This window comes from Oncorhynchus nerka, linkage group LG3, assembly GCF_034236695.1.
Source record: "Oncorhynchus nerka isolate Pitt River linkage group LG3, Oner_Uvic_2.0, whole genome shotgun sequence".
NCBI classification, from domain to species: Eukaryota; Metazoa; Chordata; class Actinopteri; order Salmoniformes; family Salmonidae; genus Oncorhynchus; species Oncorhynchus nerka.
The window spans coordinates 12,750,278-12,771,219 of record NC_088398.1 but is presented as its reverse complement, the minus strand read 5'-3'; the positions used below and the strand labels follow the sequence as shown (position 1 = coordinate 12,771,219).

The window sequence follows — 20,942 nt, the reverse complement described above, 5'->3', positions numbered from 1 at the left end:
ATAGGGGTTAGATAGGGTAGAGGGTAATGACATCAGAGGATTGAGGATGGGAACTGAAGGATAGGAGGTTAGATAGGGTAGGGGTAATGACATCAGAGGGTTGAGGATGGAAACTGAAGGATAGGGGTTAGATAGGGTAGAGGGTAATGACATCAGAGGGTTGAGGATGGAAACTGACGGATAGGGGTTAGATAGGGTAGGGGGTAATGACAGAGGGTTAAGGATGGGAACTGAAGGATAGGGGGTTAGATAGGGTAGGGGTAATGACATCAGAGGGTTAAGGATGGGAACTGAAGGATAGGGGGTTAGATAGGGTAGGGGGTAATGACAAAGGGTTGAGGATGGGAACTGAAGGATAGGGGGTTAGATAGGGTAGGGGGTAATGACATCAGAGGGTTGAGGATGGGAACTGAAGGATAGGGGTTAGATAGGGTAGGGGTAATGACATCAGAGGGTTGAGGATGGGAACTGAAGGATAGGGGTTAGATAGGGTAGAGGGTAATGACATCAGAGGGTTGAGGATGGGAACTGAAGGATAGGAGGTTAGATAGGGTAGGGGGTAATGACATCAGAGGGTTGAGGATGGAAACTGAAGGATAGGGGTTAGATAGGGTAGAGGGTAATGACATCAGAGGGTTGAGGATGGAAACTGACGGATAGGGGTTAGATAGGGTAGGGGGTAATGACAAAGGGTTGAGGATGGGAACTGAAGGATAGGGGGTTAGATAGGGTAGGGGGTAATGACATCAGAGGGTAAAGGATGGGAACTGAAGGATAGGGGTTAGATAGGGTAGGGGGTAATGACAAAGGGTTGAGGATGGGAACTGAAGGATAGGGGTTAGATAGGGTAGGGGTAATGACATCAGAGGGTTGAGGATGGGAACTGAAGGATAGGGGTTAGATAGGGTAGAGGGTAATGACATCAGAGGATTGAGGATGGAAACTGACGGATAGGGGTTAGATAGGGTAGGGGGTAATGACAGAGGGTTACGGATGGGAACTGAAGGATAGGGGTTAGATAGGGTAGGGGGTAATGACATCAGAGGGTTAAGGATGGGAACTGAAGGATAGGGGTTAGATAGGGTAGGGGTAATGACAAAGGGTTGAGGATGGGAACTGAAGGATAGGGGTTAGATAGGGTAGGGGTAATGACATCAGAGGGTTGAGGATGGGAACTGAAGGATAGGGGTTAGATAGGGTAGGGGTAATGCCAAAGGGTTGAGGATGGGAACTGAAGGATAGGGGGTTAGATAGGGTAGGGGTAATGACATCAGCGGGTTGAGGATGGGAACTGAAGGATAGGGGTTAGATAGGGTAGAGGGTAATGACATCAGAGGGTTAAGGATGGGAACTGAAGGATAGGGGTTAGATAGGGTAGGGGTAATGACATCAGAGGGTTGAGGATGGGAACTGAAGGATAGGGGTTAGATAGGGTAGAGGGTAATGACATCAGAGGGTTGAGGATGGGAACTGAAGGATAGGGGTTAGATAGGGTAGGAGGTAATGACATCAGAGGGTTGAGGATGGGAACTGAAGGATAGGAGGTTAGATAGGGTAGGGGTAATGACATCAGAGGGTTGAGGATGGGAACTGAAGGATAGGGGTTAGATAGGGTAGGGGGTAATGACATCAGAGGGTTGAGGATGGGAACTGAAGGATAGGGGTTAGATAGGGTAGGGGGTAATGACATCAGAGGGTTGAGGATGGGAACTGAAGGATAGGGGTTAGATAGGGTAGGGGTAATGACATCAGAGGGTTGAGGATTGGAAGTGAAGGATAGGGGTTAGATAGGGTAGGGGGTAATGACAGAGGGTTGAGGATGGAAACTGACGGATAGGGGGTTAGATAGGGTAGGGGGTAATGACAGAGGGTTGAGGATGGAAACTGACGGATAGGGGTTAGATAGGGTAGGGGTAATAACAGAGGGTTGAGGATGGAAACTGAAGGATAGGGGTTAGATAGGGTAGGGGGTAATGACATCAGAGGGTTGAGGATGGGAACTGAAGGATAGGGGTTAGATAGGGTAGGGGGTAATGCCAAAGGGTTGAGGATGGGAACTGAAGGATAGGGGTTAGATAGGGTAGGGGTAATGACATCAGCGGGTTGAGGATGGGAACTGAAGGATAGGGGGTTAGATAGGGTAGAGGGTAATGACATCAGAGGGTTAAGGATGGGAACTGAAGGATAGGGGGTTAGATAGGGTAGGGGGTAATGACATCAGAGGGTTGAGGATGGGAACTGAAGGATAGGGGGTTAGATAGGGTAGAGGGTAATGACATCAGAGGGTTGAGGATGGGAACTGAAGGATAGGGGGTTAGATAGGGTAGGAGGTAATGACATCAGAGGGTTGAGGATGGGAACTGAAGGATAGGAGGTTAGATAGGGTAGGGGGTAATGACATCAGAGGGTTGAGGATGGGAACTGAAGGATAGGGGGTTAGATAGGGTAGGGGTAATGACATCAGAGGGTTGAGGATGGGAACTGAAGGATAGGGGTTAGATAGGGTAGGGGGTAATGACATCAGAGGGTTGAGGATGGGAACTGAAGGATAGGGGGTTAGATAGGGTAGGGGGTAATGACATCAGAGGGTTGAGGATTGGAAGTGAAGGATAGGGGTTAGATAGGGTAGGGGTAATGACAGAGGGTTGAGGATGGAAACTGACGGATAGGGGGTTAGATAGGGTAGGGGGTAATGACAGAGGGTTGAGGATGGAAACTGACGGATAGGGGTTAGATAGGGTAGGGGGTAATAACAGAGGGTTGAGGATGGAAACTGAAGGATAGGGGGTTAGATAGGGTGGAATGACAGAGGGTTGAGGATGGAAACTGAAGGGGTTAGATAGGGTAGGGGGTAATGACAGAGGGTTGAGGATGGAAACTGAAGGATAGGGGTTAGATAGGGTAGGGGGTAATGACAGAGGGTTGAGGATAGAAACTGAAGGATAGGGGGTTAGATAGGGTAGGGGGTAATGACATCAGAGAGTTGAGGATGGAAACTGAAGGATAGGGGGTTAGATAGGGTAGGGGTAATGACAGAGGGTTGAGGATGGAAACTGCAGGATAGGGGGTTAGATAGGGTAGGGGATAATGACATCAGAGAGTTGAGGATGGAAACTGAAGGATAGGGGGTTAGATAGGGTAGGGGGTAATGACAGAGGGTTGAGGATGGAAACTGAAGGATAGGGGGGTAGATAGGGTAGGGGGTAATGACAGAGGGTTGAGGATGGAAACTGAAGGATAAGGGGGTAGATAGGGTAGGGGGTAATGACAGAGGGTTGAGGATGGAAAGGGTCATTTACATTTTTATTTTTTATTTGACCTTTATTTTACTAGGCAAGTCAGTTAAGAAAAAAATATTATTGTCAATGACGGCCTAGGAACAGTCGGTTATCTGCCTTGTTCAGGGGCAGAACGACAGATTTGTACCTTGTCAGCTCGGGGATTCGCTCTTGCAACCTTTCGGTTACTAGTCCAACGCTCTAACCACTAGGCTGCCTGCCGCCCCTGCCGTAATGACACCAGAGGATTTGAGGATGGGTACTGAAGTGCATGGAGTATAATGTCACCACTGAACTGGTAAGGGTGTTGATGTTGTGCTGGGAGGTTTGAAGTTGGACCTGAAGAATAGGAATGTTAGATGGGGTTAGAGGGAATAGGCGGTAATGTCACCATAGACCGGGTAGGGCTGTTGATATGGTTCTGGGAGGACACCTGAGTTTAAGCTTCCTGGCCCCAGAGGGAGAGGAGGGAGGGAGAGGAGGGTGGGAGAGGAGGGAGGGAGAGGAGGGAGGGAGAGGGGGAGGGAGAGGAGGGAGGGAGAGGAGGGAGGGAGAGGAGGGAGGGAGAGGGATCCATAGGATGGGATTGTGTGAGTGCTGCTGTTCAAATATTTATCCAGAGCAGGATACTGAATGACTGACTGTAGGCACTGGATTATACCTGCTGGATGCAGCCTATAGCAATGTCTGAGTGAACACAAAAAGATGGAGAGAGAGAGAGAGGGAAGGAGAGAGCGAAGGAAAAAGGGAGGGAGAGAGGGTGAAGGAGAGGGTAGGAAAAAGGGAAAGAGAAAGAGATAGAGAAGAAGAAAAGAGAGAGAGAGAGAGAGAGAGAGAGAGAGAGAGAGAGAGAGAACAAGGACAAAGTGTAATGTTGTCATGGCTTTGCAGAATGTTGTCTTAGTATCATTGACCTTTATGTCATTGATGGTGAATGTGTGTTATTTACATGTGGTCGGGGTAATTACTTGTTTAAGGGAAAATACACAGGTTGTTCTCACTGTCTCTATCTCTTCATGTATTAATTTTCAATGTGTGCTCTCATGTGTGGACAAAGACAATGTAGAACATCTAGCAAACTTTACACATGAACTATCATCCCCTCTCCCTCCTTATCTCTCTGTCGCTTTCCTTTTTCCTCATCCCCTACCACCCTCTCTCTCCTTCCCTATCTCTCCCTTCCCCCTCTCTCTCCTTCCCTCTCTCTCCCTCCTTATCTCTCTGTCGCTTTCCTTTTTCCTCATCCCCTACCACCCTCTCTCTCCTTCCCTATCTCCCTTCCCCCTCTCTCTCCTTCCTCTCTCTCCCTCCTTTTCTCTCTGTCGCTTTCCTTTTCCCTCATCCCCTACCACCCTCCCTCCTTCCCTCTCTCCTTCACCCTCTCTCTCCCTTCCCCCTCTCTCCTCCTTTTTCCTTCCCTCTCTCTCCCTCCTTATCTCTCTCCTTATCTCTCTTTCCTTTTCCTCATCCCCTACCACCCTCTCTCTCCTTCCCTATCTCTCCCTTCCCCCTCCTTCCCTCTCTCTCCCTCCTTTCTCTCTGTCGCTTTCCTTTTCCCTCATCCCCTACCACCCTCTCTCTCCTTCCCTATCTCTCCCTTCCCCCTCTCTCCCTCTCCCCTCTCTCTCCTTCCCTATCTCTCCCTTCCCCTCTCTCCCTCCCCTCTCTCTCCCTCTCCCCTCTCTCTCCTTCCCTATCTCTCCCTTCCCCCTCTCTCGCTCTCCCCTCTCTCTCTCGTTCCCTCCCTTGCTCTTTCTGTCCCCCCCTCTCTGTGTGTGTGTGTGTGTGTGTTATCTCCAGCCTGCAGTTGACTGCTTCTGTCCTCTGGGTGTCAGCACTAGCCGTGTGATAGAGCTCGACCATACAGCCGCTCAGCCCAGACACTAATCACACAAGACTTGTATGCACACACACACACACACACACACACACACACACACACACACGCACACGCACACGCACACGCACACACACACACACACGCACACGCACGCACACGCACACAAGCGCAGCCACACACACACACACTCACAGCCACACACACGCGGTCACACACACACAAGCGCAGCCACACACACACACACAGATATGTACACATAATACTCACAAGCCTATACACAGTAAATTCACGGAAACTCATACCGTCATTATTATGCTCAGACAGAGATACACAACTATCGATTAGATTTATTATGCAGTCTTTACCCCTTCACTCCTTTCTCTCTCTCTCTCTCTCTCTCTCTCTCTCTCTCTCTCTCTCTCTCTTTCTCTTTTCTTTCTCTCTCTCTCTCTCTCTCTCTCTCTCTCTCTCTCTCTCTCTCTCTCTCTCTTTCTCTCTCTTCTCTCTCTCTCTCTCTCTCTCTCTCTCTCTCTCTCTCTCTCTCTCTCTTTATTTCTCTCTCTCTCTCTCTTTATTTCTCTCTCTCTCTCTCTGTTTCTCTCTCTCTCTCATGAGATAGGGTTACATTAGCTGTATTTATTGTAGAGGGGTGATTTTACTGGGGGTTGGAGAGTTTGCCTGGTATTGATGATTTCAGTTGGAGCAGGAACCTGATATGTAATGGAGATGCCAGTGCAGCCGTTACAGTGCTCCAAATGGGAGGGGAAGGTGACTTTCAGAAGAAGTTAACTACGAAAGATGGACACCCATGCATGCACGCACACACAAATACACGTACAGTACGCACACTGAGAACTGTACTACATATATTTTAATGAGTGTGCATGTGTGATTGAGAGATAGGGGAAGGAGAAAGTACAGTATGAGATTTGGAGATATATGGAGAGAGGGGGGGGCAGAAGAACAGACAATAAGAGTGAGGGAGGACAGAGGCGAAGAGAGGGAGTAGAGTGGAAAGTAGAGGAGAGAGAGGAGGAAGTTGTGGTGTGATGAAGGAGTGACTGAGACTGTAATGGGTTTAGATACACGGGGCTGGGTTAGGCTGTGCTGAGCTGTGCTGCAAAGCTCAACAATTGAAGTCCACTGAATTATTAAGAACATAATGAAATGTCCTTGAGGACAGAGTCAGAAAACTCTGCATGATTCTCTCCCGTCCTCTTCCCCCCCAGCCTGACTGGGATTATTGGACAACAAAAGTTCATACTCTTCTGTTGTTTCTCTGAGATAATCTTATCTGCAAATTGAGTTTTTGTTCTCTTTCTCTCACTCTTTCACTCTCTACCCCTCTCTCCCTTTCTCTCTCTCTCTCCCCTCTCTCTTTCTCTCTGCAAAACATTTATTTGACAAACATCCTCCACGGAAACAGCACTCTCTCATTCTCTCTGTATTCATATGCTGCAGCATTTCATCCTAAAAAGCCCAAAATGGTTCAAGGGAAAGAGGAGCTGAAGGTTATTTTGCTATAATTTCACCCTCTTCATTTTCCCCTAGGAGCAGTCAATGTGCCACAATGCATCCATTTAAAATAGCATTGGGTGGAGTGGGAGGAGGGCTTTTGTAGTACACATTTCAAATTGAGTGTGTGTATGAGGGGGGAGGTACTGTACTTGTCATTGTTTGGGTGGGTGCTTGACTTTGCTCTGACTGGTGGACAGGGTGTTTTGGTGTTGTGCTTTTCAACAGGGTTATTTATTGTTCTCCCATTGGATGTTTTGGTGGTTTACTGTTAGCGCTGCCTGGGATTGGATGATGAGACTCTGGTCACAGAAACTTAAACAAATCCAATTTCACAGTCACAAGTAAACAATCTGGCCTCAGTCGGTCATCCTGGAGAAAACAAATGGGTATTGACTGTGCTCAGTGGTGCATCAACAGCTAAATTCAGAAACAATATTGAGGCTTTTTTCCATTTAAAACTATTATTCTCTGTCCTTAGATTGTGTGGATGGAATTCATTTAAACCTTGGATTACCTGGGTGTAAAGCATTTTAATGAAACATTGCCCCTCTTTTCTCTCTCTCTCTCTCTCTCTCTCTCTCTCTCTCTCTCTCTCTCTCTCTCTCTCTCTCTCTCTCCCCTCCTCTCCATTAACTGTTTCACGTGCACTGTGCACTTCAAGGTCCTCCCTTCCTTCTCACCCCAAACCGCCGGTTGCCCTGTGGAAACGGATTTGCGAGTAATTAAAACTGTGTGTCTGGACGTCATCCAGCATCATGTTCTATTCATGCAGATTAATACATATTTGTGGGGGCCTGTGGGTGCTGAAAGGCATCTGTCTGACCCATTAAACATTCATGAACTATAGGACATAGAGAAGACACAGAGGCTGTGTCCCAAATACTACCCTATCCCTCATATAGTGCATTACCTTTGATCAGGGCCCAGTGCACTATATAGGGAATAGGGTACCATTTGGGATGCAGGCTTAGAGAAGAAGACCATTCAGCTGCTGCTATTTATACACTTCTCCTCCTCTTCCTCATAACTACAGCCACATCTTAATGGAGAAACCTCAAATGAGAATTGCTGGACATGGATTCTGAAATGACAATGACATTTATCACTCCTGTACACCTTTATGTTTTAATTTAAAGGGATGTTTTGCATGAAAACAGTGGCTTACTGTGTGTGTGTGTGTGTGTGTGTGTGTGTGTGTGTGTGTGTGTGTGTGTGTGTGTGTGTGTGTGTGTGTGTGTGTGTGTGTGTGTGTGTGTGTGTGTGTGTGTGTGTGTATGTGCTCCTACAGGTGGCTGGAGTGTGTGGGCGGAGTGGAAGGAGTGCAGCAGTGACTGTGGTGGTGGCATTCAGACCCGGAGCCGTACCTGTCAATCTCCCCCGGAGGAGACATACCTGTGTGAGGGAGTAGTGGAGGAGGGAAGGCCCTGTAACCCACAGCCCTGCAGTGGTGAGCTTGACAAATACATTGCCCCGACCATGTGTGTGCGTACCTGTGTGTATGTGTGTGTTTGTTTCTGTGTGTGTAAATGTGTGCGTTCGTTCAGGTGGATAAGTGCTCACTTGCTTGTGGGTATGCGTGTTTCTGTGAGTGTGCATTAGTGATGTGCGGGTTGACTCATAACCTGCGGTCCTTGTAGTTACATCCCTGCAGTTACATCCCTGTAGTTACATCCCTGTAGTTATATCCCTGCAGTTACATCCCTGTAGTTACATCCCTGTAGTTACATCCCTGTAGTTATATCCCTGTAGTTACATCCCTGTAGTTATATCCCTGTAGTTATATCCCTGTAGTTATATCCCTGTAGTTACATCCCTGTAGTTACATCCCTGTAGTTACATCCCTGTAGTTATATCCCTGTAGTTACATCCCTGTAGTTACATCCCTGTAGTTATATCCCTGTAGTTATATCCCTGTAGTTATATCCCTGTAGTTACATCCCTGTAGTTATATCCCTGTAGTTATATCCCTGTAGTTTTATCCCTGTAGTTACATCCCTGTAGTTACATCCCTGTAGTTACATCCCTGTAGTTATATCCCTGTAGTTATATCCCTGTAGTTACATCCCTGTAGTTATATCCCTGTAGTTATATCCCTGTAGTTATATCCCTGTAGTTATATCCCTGTAGTTACATCCCTGTAGTTATATCCCTGTAGTTATATCCCTGTAGTTATATCCCTGTAGTTATATCCCTGTAGTTACATCCCTGTAGTTATATCCCTGTAGTTACATCCCTGTAGTTATATCCCTGTAGTTACATCCCTGTAGTTATATCCCTGTAGTTATATCCCTGTAGTTATATCCGCAGGGCGGGCATGTTTAGATCATGACATATTGTGTGGATGAAGTGCGGGTGGGTGGCAGGTGGGTTGAACAAAGAAAAAACAATAACTTAACAAATCCATAAATGAATAATTATTGTGTAATTTCTATCTGTAGGCTATATTTACATTTTCATTTCATTATTTTAGGCTATCGGGCATTAGTGCCCAAGCCTAAGCTTAAGGGCCTAACTATACACGTGCCAAATAGTCTACACACCAATCACCAAAATGTCAGAGTTTACTGTAATTCAATAAGAGAAAAGCTGCAAAAAAAGAGAGTTGAAAATAAAGAGAAGGGAGGCCAGAAAAGTCATGTTTGGGAAAGATTTGGTGAAGTGGTCAAATAGGATGATAGCAGTGCCGGCGATGATATGTGTGACGAGTGTGAGGCGCCATACAAATTCAACAGTCACAAGACGGGCACTTCAAATAGGCCAATGGCACATCAAGGGAACTGTATTTACATTTACATTTAAGTCATTTAGCAGACGCTCTTATCCAGAGCGACTTACAAATTGTCAGATGGGTTAAATGGAAACTGACATCTGGACACTGACTGTAGGTCTACAAACTCTCACATAGCCTTGATATTAACTCCTGCAGAATGAAGCATTTCTTGCAGTAAAATGTCACACCAAATGCAGGTGAAATATGATTTCTTACTTTGAGCATCTTGAGAGAATGTGCAGTCAGATACCATCTGTAGAGGTGCTTTACTATCATCAGTTTTCCCAGCCCAACCTACCAAACTGTTGTAAATTATAAACCAGGAATATATCTAAATCAGGCAAAAAGACATCCGGCGCCTCCTGTGTCAAAAACAATTTCCATCGCCTCTGACTGTAGCCTACAGGGCATATTCTATATTAGCGGGTTAGGGACGGGTGTGGGCCTCAGATTTTCACTTTATCACATACAGTCGTGGGGTTGCAGATGGGTTATTAGCAATTGCTGGCGGGTATGTGTGAACAAAGAGCTGACCTGCGCACCACTAGTGTGAATATGTGGGTATGTGTGTACGTCCTCATCAATCTAAATATCTATGTCTGTTTCTCTTTGACTCTCTCTCTCTCTATTGTTCTTCTCTCAATCTCATTTCTCTGTTATTTCTCTCTGTGCTTTTCTCTTGTTCTTTATTCCCTCCACTCTCTTCCGTCCAACAAGTCATTCTTGTGATGTAAGGAGGCCATGTTGGAAAGGGGACTTTGATCGATGCTATTATTTGGACATAGTCAACCTCTCAAGGCAAATACAGAAGGATAACTCTTAAGAAAGAGGCTGAAGAATCCCTCACACTGCAATGTGCATATAATCCATTCTATAGAAGTAAAGAGGACTTAGGAACAGGGCTTCCAATAGCTCTGTATCCCTCTTCCAGTCTTCAGAACTATAGATGTTTTGATAGATTGTGATCCATGTCAGAATTCCATGTTCTTATTCCATCTGTTCGTGAACTAACAATCACGGTTCCAAAGACAAAAAAGACAGCGAGACACACAGTAAATACACAAACACACAATCACACACCACACCTGGTTTTCCATTACAAAATTCCCAAGTTTGGCTGATGCTCTTCTGGGTGACCAATCACGTCACGGTTGTGTCCTAAAAACAAAATGCCATTGGTGGTTAAGTTGCTAACCCCTCCCCCCTGGCCTTGCCCCACCCCTCTAGGCAAAGGCCGTCATCTCACTCGCAGCCAATCACTTCGCTCCGTGGACAGCCGCAAGCGTGATGGCGGCGGTGGCGAGGTAGACAAGACGCGGGGCGGTGGCGGCGGACAGCAGGCCCCACAGACAGGTAAGACAACAGGACGCAGAGGGAGCCCATGCATCAGTCTCTAACAGCCGCTTGGGTCACAGACCACACAGGACCACCTCCTACCATTATAGTCTGTCACTGCACCAAGGCTATAGCTAGCTATCCCTGAATCCCTCCCTCACATAGGCCTGTACATCCATCAAAATCTCCCAAACTCTTTCTTGCCTAAGTGCCACGGCACTAATTCCAACATGGACCCTGAATAAATTGGGTGAAACTGTTTGCTGTTTTGTTGTTTTGTGAGGTCATGAATGTAGCCGCTATACTGGAGATTGTGTCCTGTCTTGAAAAGTGGATAAGTCTCCGCTGAATTAGCGAATCAGGTCCCCCCTCACCCCTACCATTGGACAGCCATGACTGACCAGCTTTTCCCATTGGTCAGACTAGGCTTGACTGACTGACCGGGTCTACTGAATGCATTGGGCAGTCATGGCAGCCAGGGAAATGATTGACATATCCAGTAACCAATCGCATTGCCTTCCCCTGTATGTCAAGTCAATGCTAAGGATATGGAATCAGAGCCCAGGGAGCCTGGCAGCACAGAATCTCCCCTACGCCAAACCATGCCACGCCCCTTCCTATTTTGGCCAATGGGAGGCTGCTCCTGCATGATAATTAGTTTCGGCCCTTCTCCTCCCCCCTCCACCCTGGACCATCCCTTCCTCCTCTCCTCCTCCCTCCCTTCCTCCCTCCCCCTCAGTGGACCAGACTGCGTCAGGTGAGGAGTGGTCGTCGTGGAGTGTGTGTTCGGCCACATGCGGTGAGAGCTGGCAGAGCCGCACGCGTTTCTGTGTCTCCTCCTCCTACAGCACCCAGTGCAGCGGCCCGCTCCGAGAGCAGAGGCCCTGCAACAACTCTGCCGTCTGTCCAGGTAAGCTGAGCCCCTCCACCTACCCCCCTCCCGGCTGTCTCCTTGCTGCCCCTCGTCTCCAGCCCTCTCCTGGCTCCGCTCACACATACAAGCCCTCCTCTCTCCCCCTGAAGATCTCTACTCCTTCTTCCCACTGAACAACTCCATGGCCTGGATGTCTATAGCCCTATACAAATCCTCTTTCGAAGCCTCTGCCTCAGAGAGATGGGCAAGGGGCTTACCTGCTGAGCAGCAGAATAGTTATTCTGATGCCCAACTTCCTGGTGCTGTCTTTACAGAACCTCTCTGTGCAATGCATCCTGGGGCTTCTCTTACGTAACAGACAATAACCCTCCAGACCAGGACTTTAATATGGAACTATGCAGGTGAATACATTTAAACACTGAAATAAGGTCAGAGTAGTCTACACAGGAGAACCATGCAGGCACTGAGAGAAGGATGTTTGTGATGGCATTATGGCATCAGGCTGGTTTGTATCATAGAGTGTTGGATGATTATGTGTTTTGGAGTTGATGTGGTTGTTGTTGTCGTGGTGAAGGTCTGTGTGGTTCTCTCTATAAATCATACCCTAGCCGCTCTGATTGCAGTGCATGGGACTTGGGATGAGTGGTCGCCATGGAGCTTGTGTTCGTCAACCTGCGGCCGTGGTTACCGGGATCGCACGCGCAGCTGCAAGCCCCCTCAGTTTGGGGGAGACCCTGTATGGGGCCGGAGAAGCAGACCAAGTTTTGCAACATCGCTGTCTGCCCAGGTGAGATTACACAGATTTCTCACTGGATTCTTACTCATCTGCTTTAGAAATGGCACCCTACAGTATTCCCTATATAGTGCACTACTTTTGACAACTTCAGTCATCATGGCAGCCACGTCTATGGTTATATAGAGACAAATTATCCCTGAGAAGTGTGAAAAGGTTCTTCTTTATGCACGAAGGTTGAATAAAAACATGCACAATGTGTGTACGTTGCGTTATGCACACAGAGACGTAGACAAACTAATACAGTTGAAGTCCAAAGTTTACATACACCTTAGCCAAACACATTTAAACTCATTTTTTCACAATTTCTGACATTTAATCCAAGTAAAAATTCCCTGTCTTTGGTCACCCATTTATTTTAAGAATGTGAAATGTCCGAATAATAGTAGAAATAATTATTTCTTTCAGCTTTTATTTCTTTCGTCACATTCCTAGTGAGTCAGAAGTTTACATACACTCAATTAGTATTTGGTAGCATTGTCTTAAACAATTTTAACTTGGGTCAAACGTTTCGGGTAGCCTTCCACAAGCTTCCCACAATACATTTTGGCCCATTCCTCCTGACAGAGCTGGTGTGAAGAACTGAGTCAGGTTTGTAGGCCTCTTTGCACGCACACGCTTTTTCAGTTCTGCCCTCAAATGTTCTATAGGATTGAGGTCATGGCATTGTGATGGCCACTCCAATACCTTGTCTTTGTTGTCCTTAACCCATTTTGCCACAACTTTGGAAGTATGCTTGGGGTCATTGTCCATTTGGAAGACCCATTTTCAACCAAGCTTTAACTTCCTGACTGATGTCTTGAGATATATAATATATCCACATAATTTTCCATCCTCATGATGCCATCTATTTTGTGAAGTGCACCAGTCCCTCCTGCAGCAAAGCACCCCCACAACATGATGCTGCTACCCCCGTGCTTCACGGTTGGGATGGTGTTCTTTGGCTTGCAAGCGTCCCGCTTTTTCCTCCAAACATAACGATGGTAATTATGGCCAAACAGTTCTATTTTTGTTTCATCAGACCAGAGGACATTTCTCCAAAAAGTATGATATTTGTCCCCATGTGCAGTTGCAAACTGTAGTCGGGCTTTTTTTATGGTGGTCTTAGAGCAGTGGCTTCATCCTTGCTGAGCGGCCTTTCAGGTTATGTTGATATAGGACTAGTTTACTGTGGATATAGATACTTGTGTACCTGTCTCCTCCAGCATCAACACAAGGTCCTTTGCTGTTGTTCTGGGATTGATTTGCTCTTTTCGCACCAAAGTACGTTCATCTCTAGGAGACAGAATGCGTCTCCTTCCTGAGTGGTATTATGGCTGTGTGGTCCCATGGCGTTTATACGTGTGTACTATTGTTTGTACAGATGAACGTGGTACCTTTAGGTGTTTGGAAATTGCTCCCAAGGATGAACCAGACTTGTGGAGGTCTAAAAAAAAATCTGAGGTCTTGGCTGATTTCTTTAGATGTTCCCAAAGTACTGAGTTTCAAGGTAGGCCTTGAAATACGTCCACAGGTCCACCTCCAATTGACTCAAATGATGTCAATTAGCCTATCAGAAACTTCTAAAGCCACAACATAATTTTCTGAAATTTCCAAGCTGTTTAAAGGCACAGTCAACTTAGTGTATGTAAACTTCTGACCCACTGGAATTGTGATGCAGTGAATTATAAGTGAAATAATCTGTCTGTAAACAATTATTGGAAAAATGATCTGTGTCATGCACAAAGTAGATGTCCTAACTGATTTGCCAAAACTATAGTTTGTTAACAAGAAATTTGTGGAGTGGTTGAAAAACGAGTTTTAATGACTCCAACCTAAGTGTATGTAATCTTCCGACTTCAACTGTACATGTACAGAAGTAACCATGATCTCTCTGTCTCTGTCTCTCTCTCTCTCTCTCTCTCTTTCTGTCTCTCTCTTTCTCTCTCTCTCTCTCTCCCTCTTATTTTCTCCCAAATCCCTCTCTCTCTCTGCTGTCTCAGTTGATGGGGTGTGGAATGAGTGGGCTAATTGGGGTTCATGCTCTGCGTCCTGCTCCAACGGGACCATGCAGCGCATCAGGGAGTGTAACGGACCTTCGTACGGAGGATCAGAGTGTCGCGGGGAGTGGATAGAGACCAGAGACTGCTTCCTACAGGAGTGCCCAGGTAACATCTGCTGTCAAAACTCTGTGTAGATGTTGCCCACAGGTATACAGATCTAGGATCAGTTTACTCTACACTAATCCTGATCTTAACCATTAGAGCTGTGTTCTGTGTCTTAGTGGAGGGGAAGTGGCATCCTTGGACATCGTGGGTGGGCTGCACCAAGACATGTGGCGGGGGGAGCCAACAGAGACAGAGGATTTGCTATGGGCCCTTCTTTGGGGGTGAAAATTGTCCTGGAGATCGGGAGGAGGTGCGACACTGCAATGAGAAGCGGTGTCCAGGTGAGTAGTCAGAACACAGTCATGGAAAGGTGTGCTCTTAATCAATCTATCCAATGTATTTATAAAGCCCTCTTTACATCCGCTGATGTCATCGGCAATCTGTCATTTTTTATTATACTATACGTCCTGTATCTCATATTTACTTTTGCTTCATATCTTTTGTCAAAATTGAACATATTTGGGTTGTTTCACGAAGTGAATGCCTTTTGCGTCCCTTTTGATATTTTAAGTAGAAATTGTGCATCAATATTGCCTTTAAAAAAACTCTTATATTATAGCTGGAGTTGCTACATCCATTTTTATACTTATAAATTAATGATACCGTATTTACCCGATTGAAGAATATAGCTTATAAATGCCTCATGAGCTTAGTTCAACTGTCATACTGTACCCCATCAGAACCCAAAATACAAGCTTAGTTCAACTGTCATACTGTACCCCATCAGAACCCAAAATACAAGCTTAGTTCAACTGTCATACTGTACCCCATCAGAACCCAAAATACAAGCTTAGTTCAACTGTCATACTGTACCCCATCAGAACCCAAAATATAAGCTTAGTTCAACTGTCATACTGTACCCCATCAGAACCCAAAATACAAGCTTAGTTCAACTGTCATACTGTACCCCATCAGAACCCAAAATACAAGCTTAGTTCAACTGTCATACTGTACCCCATCAGAACCCAAAATATAAGCTTAGTTCAACTGTCATACTGTACCCCATCAGAACCCAAAATATAAGCTTAGTTCAACTGTCATACTGTACCCCATCAGAACCCAAAATATAAGCTTAGTTCAACTGTCATACTGTACCCCATCAGAACCCAAAATATAAGCTTAGTTCAACTGTCATACTGTACCCCATCAGAACCCAAAATAGAAGCTTAGTTCAACTGCCATACTGTACCCCATCAGAACCCAAAATAGAAGCTTAGTTCAACTGTCATACTGTACCCCATCAGAACCCAAAATAGAAGCTTAGTTCAACTGTCATACTGTACCCCATCAGAACCCAAAATATAAGCTTAGTTCAACTGTCATACTGTACCCCATCAGAACCCAAAATATAAGCTTAGTTCAACTGTCATACTGTACCCCATCAGAACCCAAAATAGAAGCTTAGTTCAACTGCCATACTGTACCCCATCAGAACCCAAAATAGAAGCTTAGTTCAACTGTCATACTGTACCCCATCAGAACCCAAAATAGAAGCTTAGTTCAACTGTCATACTGTACCCCATCAGAACCCAAAATAGAAGCTTAGTTCAACTGTCATACTGTACCCCGTCAGAACCCAAAATAGAAGCTTAGTTCAACTGTCATACTGTACCCCATCAGAACCCAAAATAGAAGCTTAGTTCAACTGTCATACTGTACCCCATCAGAACCCAAAATAGAAGCTTAGTTCAACTGTCATACTGTACCCCATCAGAACCCAAAATAGAAGCTTAGTTCAACTGTCATACTGTACCCCATCAGAACCCAAAATAGAAGCATATTTTACTATAATGTTTTTAAACAATGTAAATGTAAGCAAACACGGTTTAGCCTCAAAACATGGTTTAAAGTATCATTTTGATGTTATGGATGATCAGTACTTGCAATCATAACTCTTATTGAATTTGAGTGGTTACATTTCTCCAGATCCATCCCTCAACTTTTTTACCAGAACACAGGAGAGGTGACAGTTTTGTTATTGTTTCAATGAAGGATTCTTGCTTTAAATAAAGTCCCCTTTAATATAGACCAGATGGAGAATTCAATAAATCTGATTTTGAATATGAAAAAAGCTGGCTAAAATAGAAAAATGCAGCATTTTGACTCTTCCTCCGTCAACCCTCTGTCCTCCGTTATACTGCCTTGGCAGCAGCTAATAGAAATCCATAAAAAATACAAAAACAAACCCTGTGTCACTTCTAGGAAGATTATAACCCACTTAATCCCAAAATGTCTCCAAGTTGCACCATCATTGTAAAGAGCTAGTTGTTTTGTTGCTTTGACAAAAAGTCATTTCCGAAGATTATTATTTATTTCATGTGATTAGTGTCCCTCGTTTTTAAGGTCAACCCTGTTACATGAACTGAACTCTCATTTTATGATCAACCCTGTTACATGAACTGAACTCTCATTTTAAGGTCAACCCTGTTACATGAACTGAACTCTCATTTTATGATCAACCCTGTTACATGAACTGAACTCTCATTTTAAGGTCAACCCTGTTACATGAACTGAACTCTCATTTTATGATCAACCCTGTTACATGAACTGAACTCTCATTTTAAGGTCAACCCTGTTACATGAACTGAACTCTCATTTTATGATCAACCCTGTTACATGAACTGAACTCTCATTTTAAGGTCAACCCTGTTACATGAACTGAACTCTCATTTTATGATCAACCCTGTTACATGAACTGAACTCTCATTTTAAGGTCAACCCTGTTACATGAACTGAACTCTCATTTTATGATCAACCCTGTTACATGAACTGAACTCTCATTTTAAGGTCAACCCTGTTACATGAACTGAACTCTCATTTTAAGGTCAACCCTGTTACATGAACTGAACTCTCATTTTAAGGTCAACCCTGTTACATGAACTGAACTCTCATTTTATGATCAACCCTGTTACATGAACTGAACTCTCATTTTAAGGTCAACCCTGTTACATGAACTGAATTCTCATTTTAAGGTCAACCCTGTTACATGAACTGAACTCTCATTTTAAGGTCAACCCTGTTACATGAACTGAACTCTCATTTTAAGGTTGACCCTGTTACATGAACTGAACTCTCATTTTAAGGTCAACCCTGTTACATGGACTGAACTCTCATTTTAATATGGTGAAACTATTCCTTTTTAAATATATATTTTTCAATATAATAATATAATCAAATCATAGTGTAAAAGAAGGTGAGCTGGTTTAACTATATTTGACAAATTTCTGGTGTTTTGTGGCAGAAAACTGAGTGGGTCGAGGATAACTCGTCAACCCTGATATCCATAGATAGTCTCGTAGCGTTGACTATCATTAAATGTGAAGACTTATATTATCAAATCAATTCTCTATGTGTAATTATTCTTTACGTGATTAAACTAATCATGTAACTTTAATTAACTAGGAAGTCGGGGCACCACGGGAAAATATTTAAACAGTATTTATTTCCAGAATGAACTCTTTGGATATTTTCATATCTTATCAATTACAGTCACTTATTAATGTATTATTACCTCACCGGTCTCTTTGCTGAATGCCGCAAACCCTTGGATATCTGCACGAACCCTAGCAGAAATCATGAATTAGCAATATACAAATTAGCTTAATTATTTATTTGCTAAATAATAAATCGTATCAATTACAGACTTACAAACACAAACACAATAGTTCAAACATTGGTTACTGACATGATAGAAAAATCGCTAGTGGGCTAAGCCGATATGACAGCTTGGTAGAAAGGGGTGGGGACAGTTCAAGAGCGGGAAACTCAGTGTGGATTCACTACATACATACAGTTGAATACTTCATCGTAAATATAGACATTTAGCACCCTAACAACCGCACATTTGGATTTTAGAAATGCAATTGACATATTCACGAGTGTATGCCTTTGTTGTCTCTCTGTGATCGCTGGTCTGTCTGCTGGATAGTCAGTACACAGAAAGCCTCTGGTTTGTCCACCCAAGATCTAAGTCTGTCGTAGATGTCAGTTGTTATATTGGATACGTCAGAGTACTTCTTTGGTTGAGTTGCCAACAATTTCAACATGTAGCGACAGCTTCCATGTTTTCTGGTCTGATGTACATTTTATCACGAGTGGTTTTGTACTCTGTGGAAGACGGGCCGGTTCCATGACGCCTGATGTCATTTCTGGGCTCACGGGGGCGTGGCCACTGACTAGTTAAAACTTTATATCTAAACAAGTATCTTGTTTAGAAGGCCAACAATACATTACATCTTCTCACAAATAGTTTCATATTCAGTCATATATTTTATACAACCATCAGATGCAAAACCCATAATTAAGAAGTGTACACAACCAAAGACACAGTAATGTGTGTTTCCTGTCCTTCATGAGATCACCAAATGAAACAACCTTAACTGTCCCTTAAGTGTCCACGGACCACTCCAACATTCTCAAAAATATAAATATTGTTTAATTCTCCAATTTTGGGGATTGGGAGTTTTGGCAAGAATAATGTCTTTGTTCTCCATAGGCTCTCTCCCTCAATACTCCATGGCAGTGAAGATAGTTTTTACCAGGAATTTATATGCACACCACAAGCTTCCATTCCTCCTGTCACAAGGGGATTCATGGCTGATTTAAGAGGAAACCCTGTTACTTTAAGTTGGCACTTAATAGGCACTTACTATTCTTTACTTTATTTAACCTCTTGAGATGGGAAACCATGAACATGTGCTCTTTATGACAGGTGTACATGTTTTGTGAAATCAAATGTTTTTTTTATACCAAGTTACACTTCTGAAAAGGCACTGAATCGGTGGAACGACCCATTTGACACTCAGATTGGTGGAACCCTGATGTTTGCTTTTGGTTTTGGTGCAGAACCTCATGAGATCTGTGCAGAAGAGAACTTCTCCAACGTAGTGTGGAAAATGACTCCAGCAGGGGACACTGCGGCCGTACGCTGCCCTCCCAATGCCAATGGTGAGCTACCTCCCTTTTACCCTGAGACATACAGTGGATTCAGAAAGTATTCAGGCCCCTTGACTTTTTCCACATATTGTTACATTAAGGCATATTTCTAAAATAGATTTAAAAAATGTATTTCCCTCATCAATCTACGCACAATACCCCATAATGAAAAGCTAAAACAGGTTTTTATAGATTTTTGCACATTTATAAAAACAACAACAACTGAAATATCACATTTACATAAGTATTTAGACCCAATACTCAGTACTTTGTTGAAGCACCAATGGCATTGACTACAGCCATCGAGACTTCTTAGGTATAACGCTACAAGCTTGGCACACCTGTATTTGTCGAATTTCTCCCATTCTTCTCTACAGATCCTCTGAAGCTCTGTCAGGTTGGATGGGGAGCGATGCTGCAAAGATATTTTCAGGTCACTCCAAAGATGTTAGATCGGGTTCAAGTCCGGGATCTGGCTGGGTCACTCAAGGACATTCAGAGACTTGTCCCGAAGTCACTCCTGTGTTGTCTTTACTGTGGGCACAGGGTCATTGTCCTGTTGGAAGGTGAACCTTCGCCCCAATCTGAGGTGCTGAGCGCTTGGAGCTCTCTGTACTTTGCTTCGTTCATCTTTTCCTCGATCCTGACTAGTCTCTCAGTCCCTGCCGCTGAAAGACATCCCTACAACATGATGCTGCCACCACCATTTTTTCACTGTAGGGATGGTGCCATGTTTCCTCCAGACGTGATGCTTGGTTATTCAGACCAAAGATTTCTAGGTGCTGTTTGGAAAACTCCAAGCGGGCTGCCATGTGCATTTTACTGAGGAGTGGCTTCTGTCTGGCCACTCTACCATAGAGACCTGATTGGTGGAGTTCTGCAGTGATGGTTGTCCTTCTAGAAGGTTCTCCCATCTCCACAGAGGAACTGTGGAGCTCTGTCAGAGTGACAAAGGCCTTTCTCCCCTGATTGCTCAGTTTGGCTGGGTGGCCAGCTCTATGAAGAGTATTGGTGGTTCCAAACTTCTTTCATTTAAGAACGATGAAGGCCACTGTGGTCTTGTCGACCTTCAATGCTGCAGAAATGTCTGTGCCTCAACACAATCCTGTCTCCGGGCTCCACAGACAATTCCTTCAACCTCATGGGTTGGTTTTTGCTCTGACATGCACTGTCAACTGTGGGACCTTATATAGACAGGTGTGTGCCTTTGAAAAACATGTCCAATCAATTGAATTTACCACAGGTGGACTCCAATCAAGTTGTAGAAACATCGTAAGAATAATCAATGAAAATATAATTAATTTGAGCTCAATTTTGAGTCTCATAGCAAAGGGTCTGAATACTTAGTGTATGCAAATAAGGTATGTCTGTTAGTTTTTTTTATATATAATTTGTAAAACATTCTAAAAACATGTTTTTGTTTGTCGTTGTGGGGTACTGTGTGGAAATTGT

The 20,942-nt window shown here is 44.4% G+C and overlaps 1 protein-coding gene across 1 annotated transcript in view; it reads left to right on the top strand.

The window, feature by feature from the left end:
* LOC115142168 (adhesion G protein-coupled receptor B1-like) overlaps window positions 1-20,942 on the top strand; it is a 76,544-nt gene that overhangs the window by 12,689 nt on the left and 42,913 nt on the right. Inside the window, 8 exon segments of the mRNA XM_065008538.1 lie at window positions 7,925-8,083; window positions 10,634-10,759; window positions 11,481-11,651; window positions 12,239-12,343; window positions 12,346-12,402; window positions 14,391-14,555; window positions 14,672-14,836; window positions 19,401-19,502. Coding sequence (XP_064864610.1) covers window positions 7,925-8,083; window positions 10,634-10,759; window positions 11,481-11,651; window positions 12,239-12,343; window positions 12,346-12,402; window positions 14,391-14,555; window positions 14,672-14,836; window positions 19,401-19,502 — 1,050 coding nt within the window.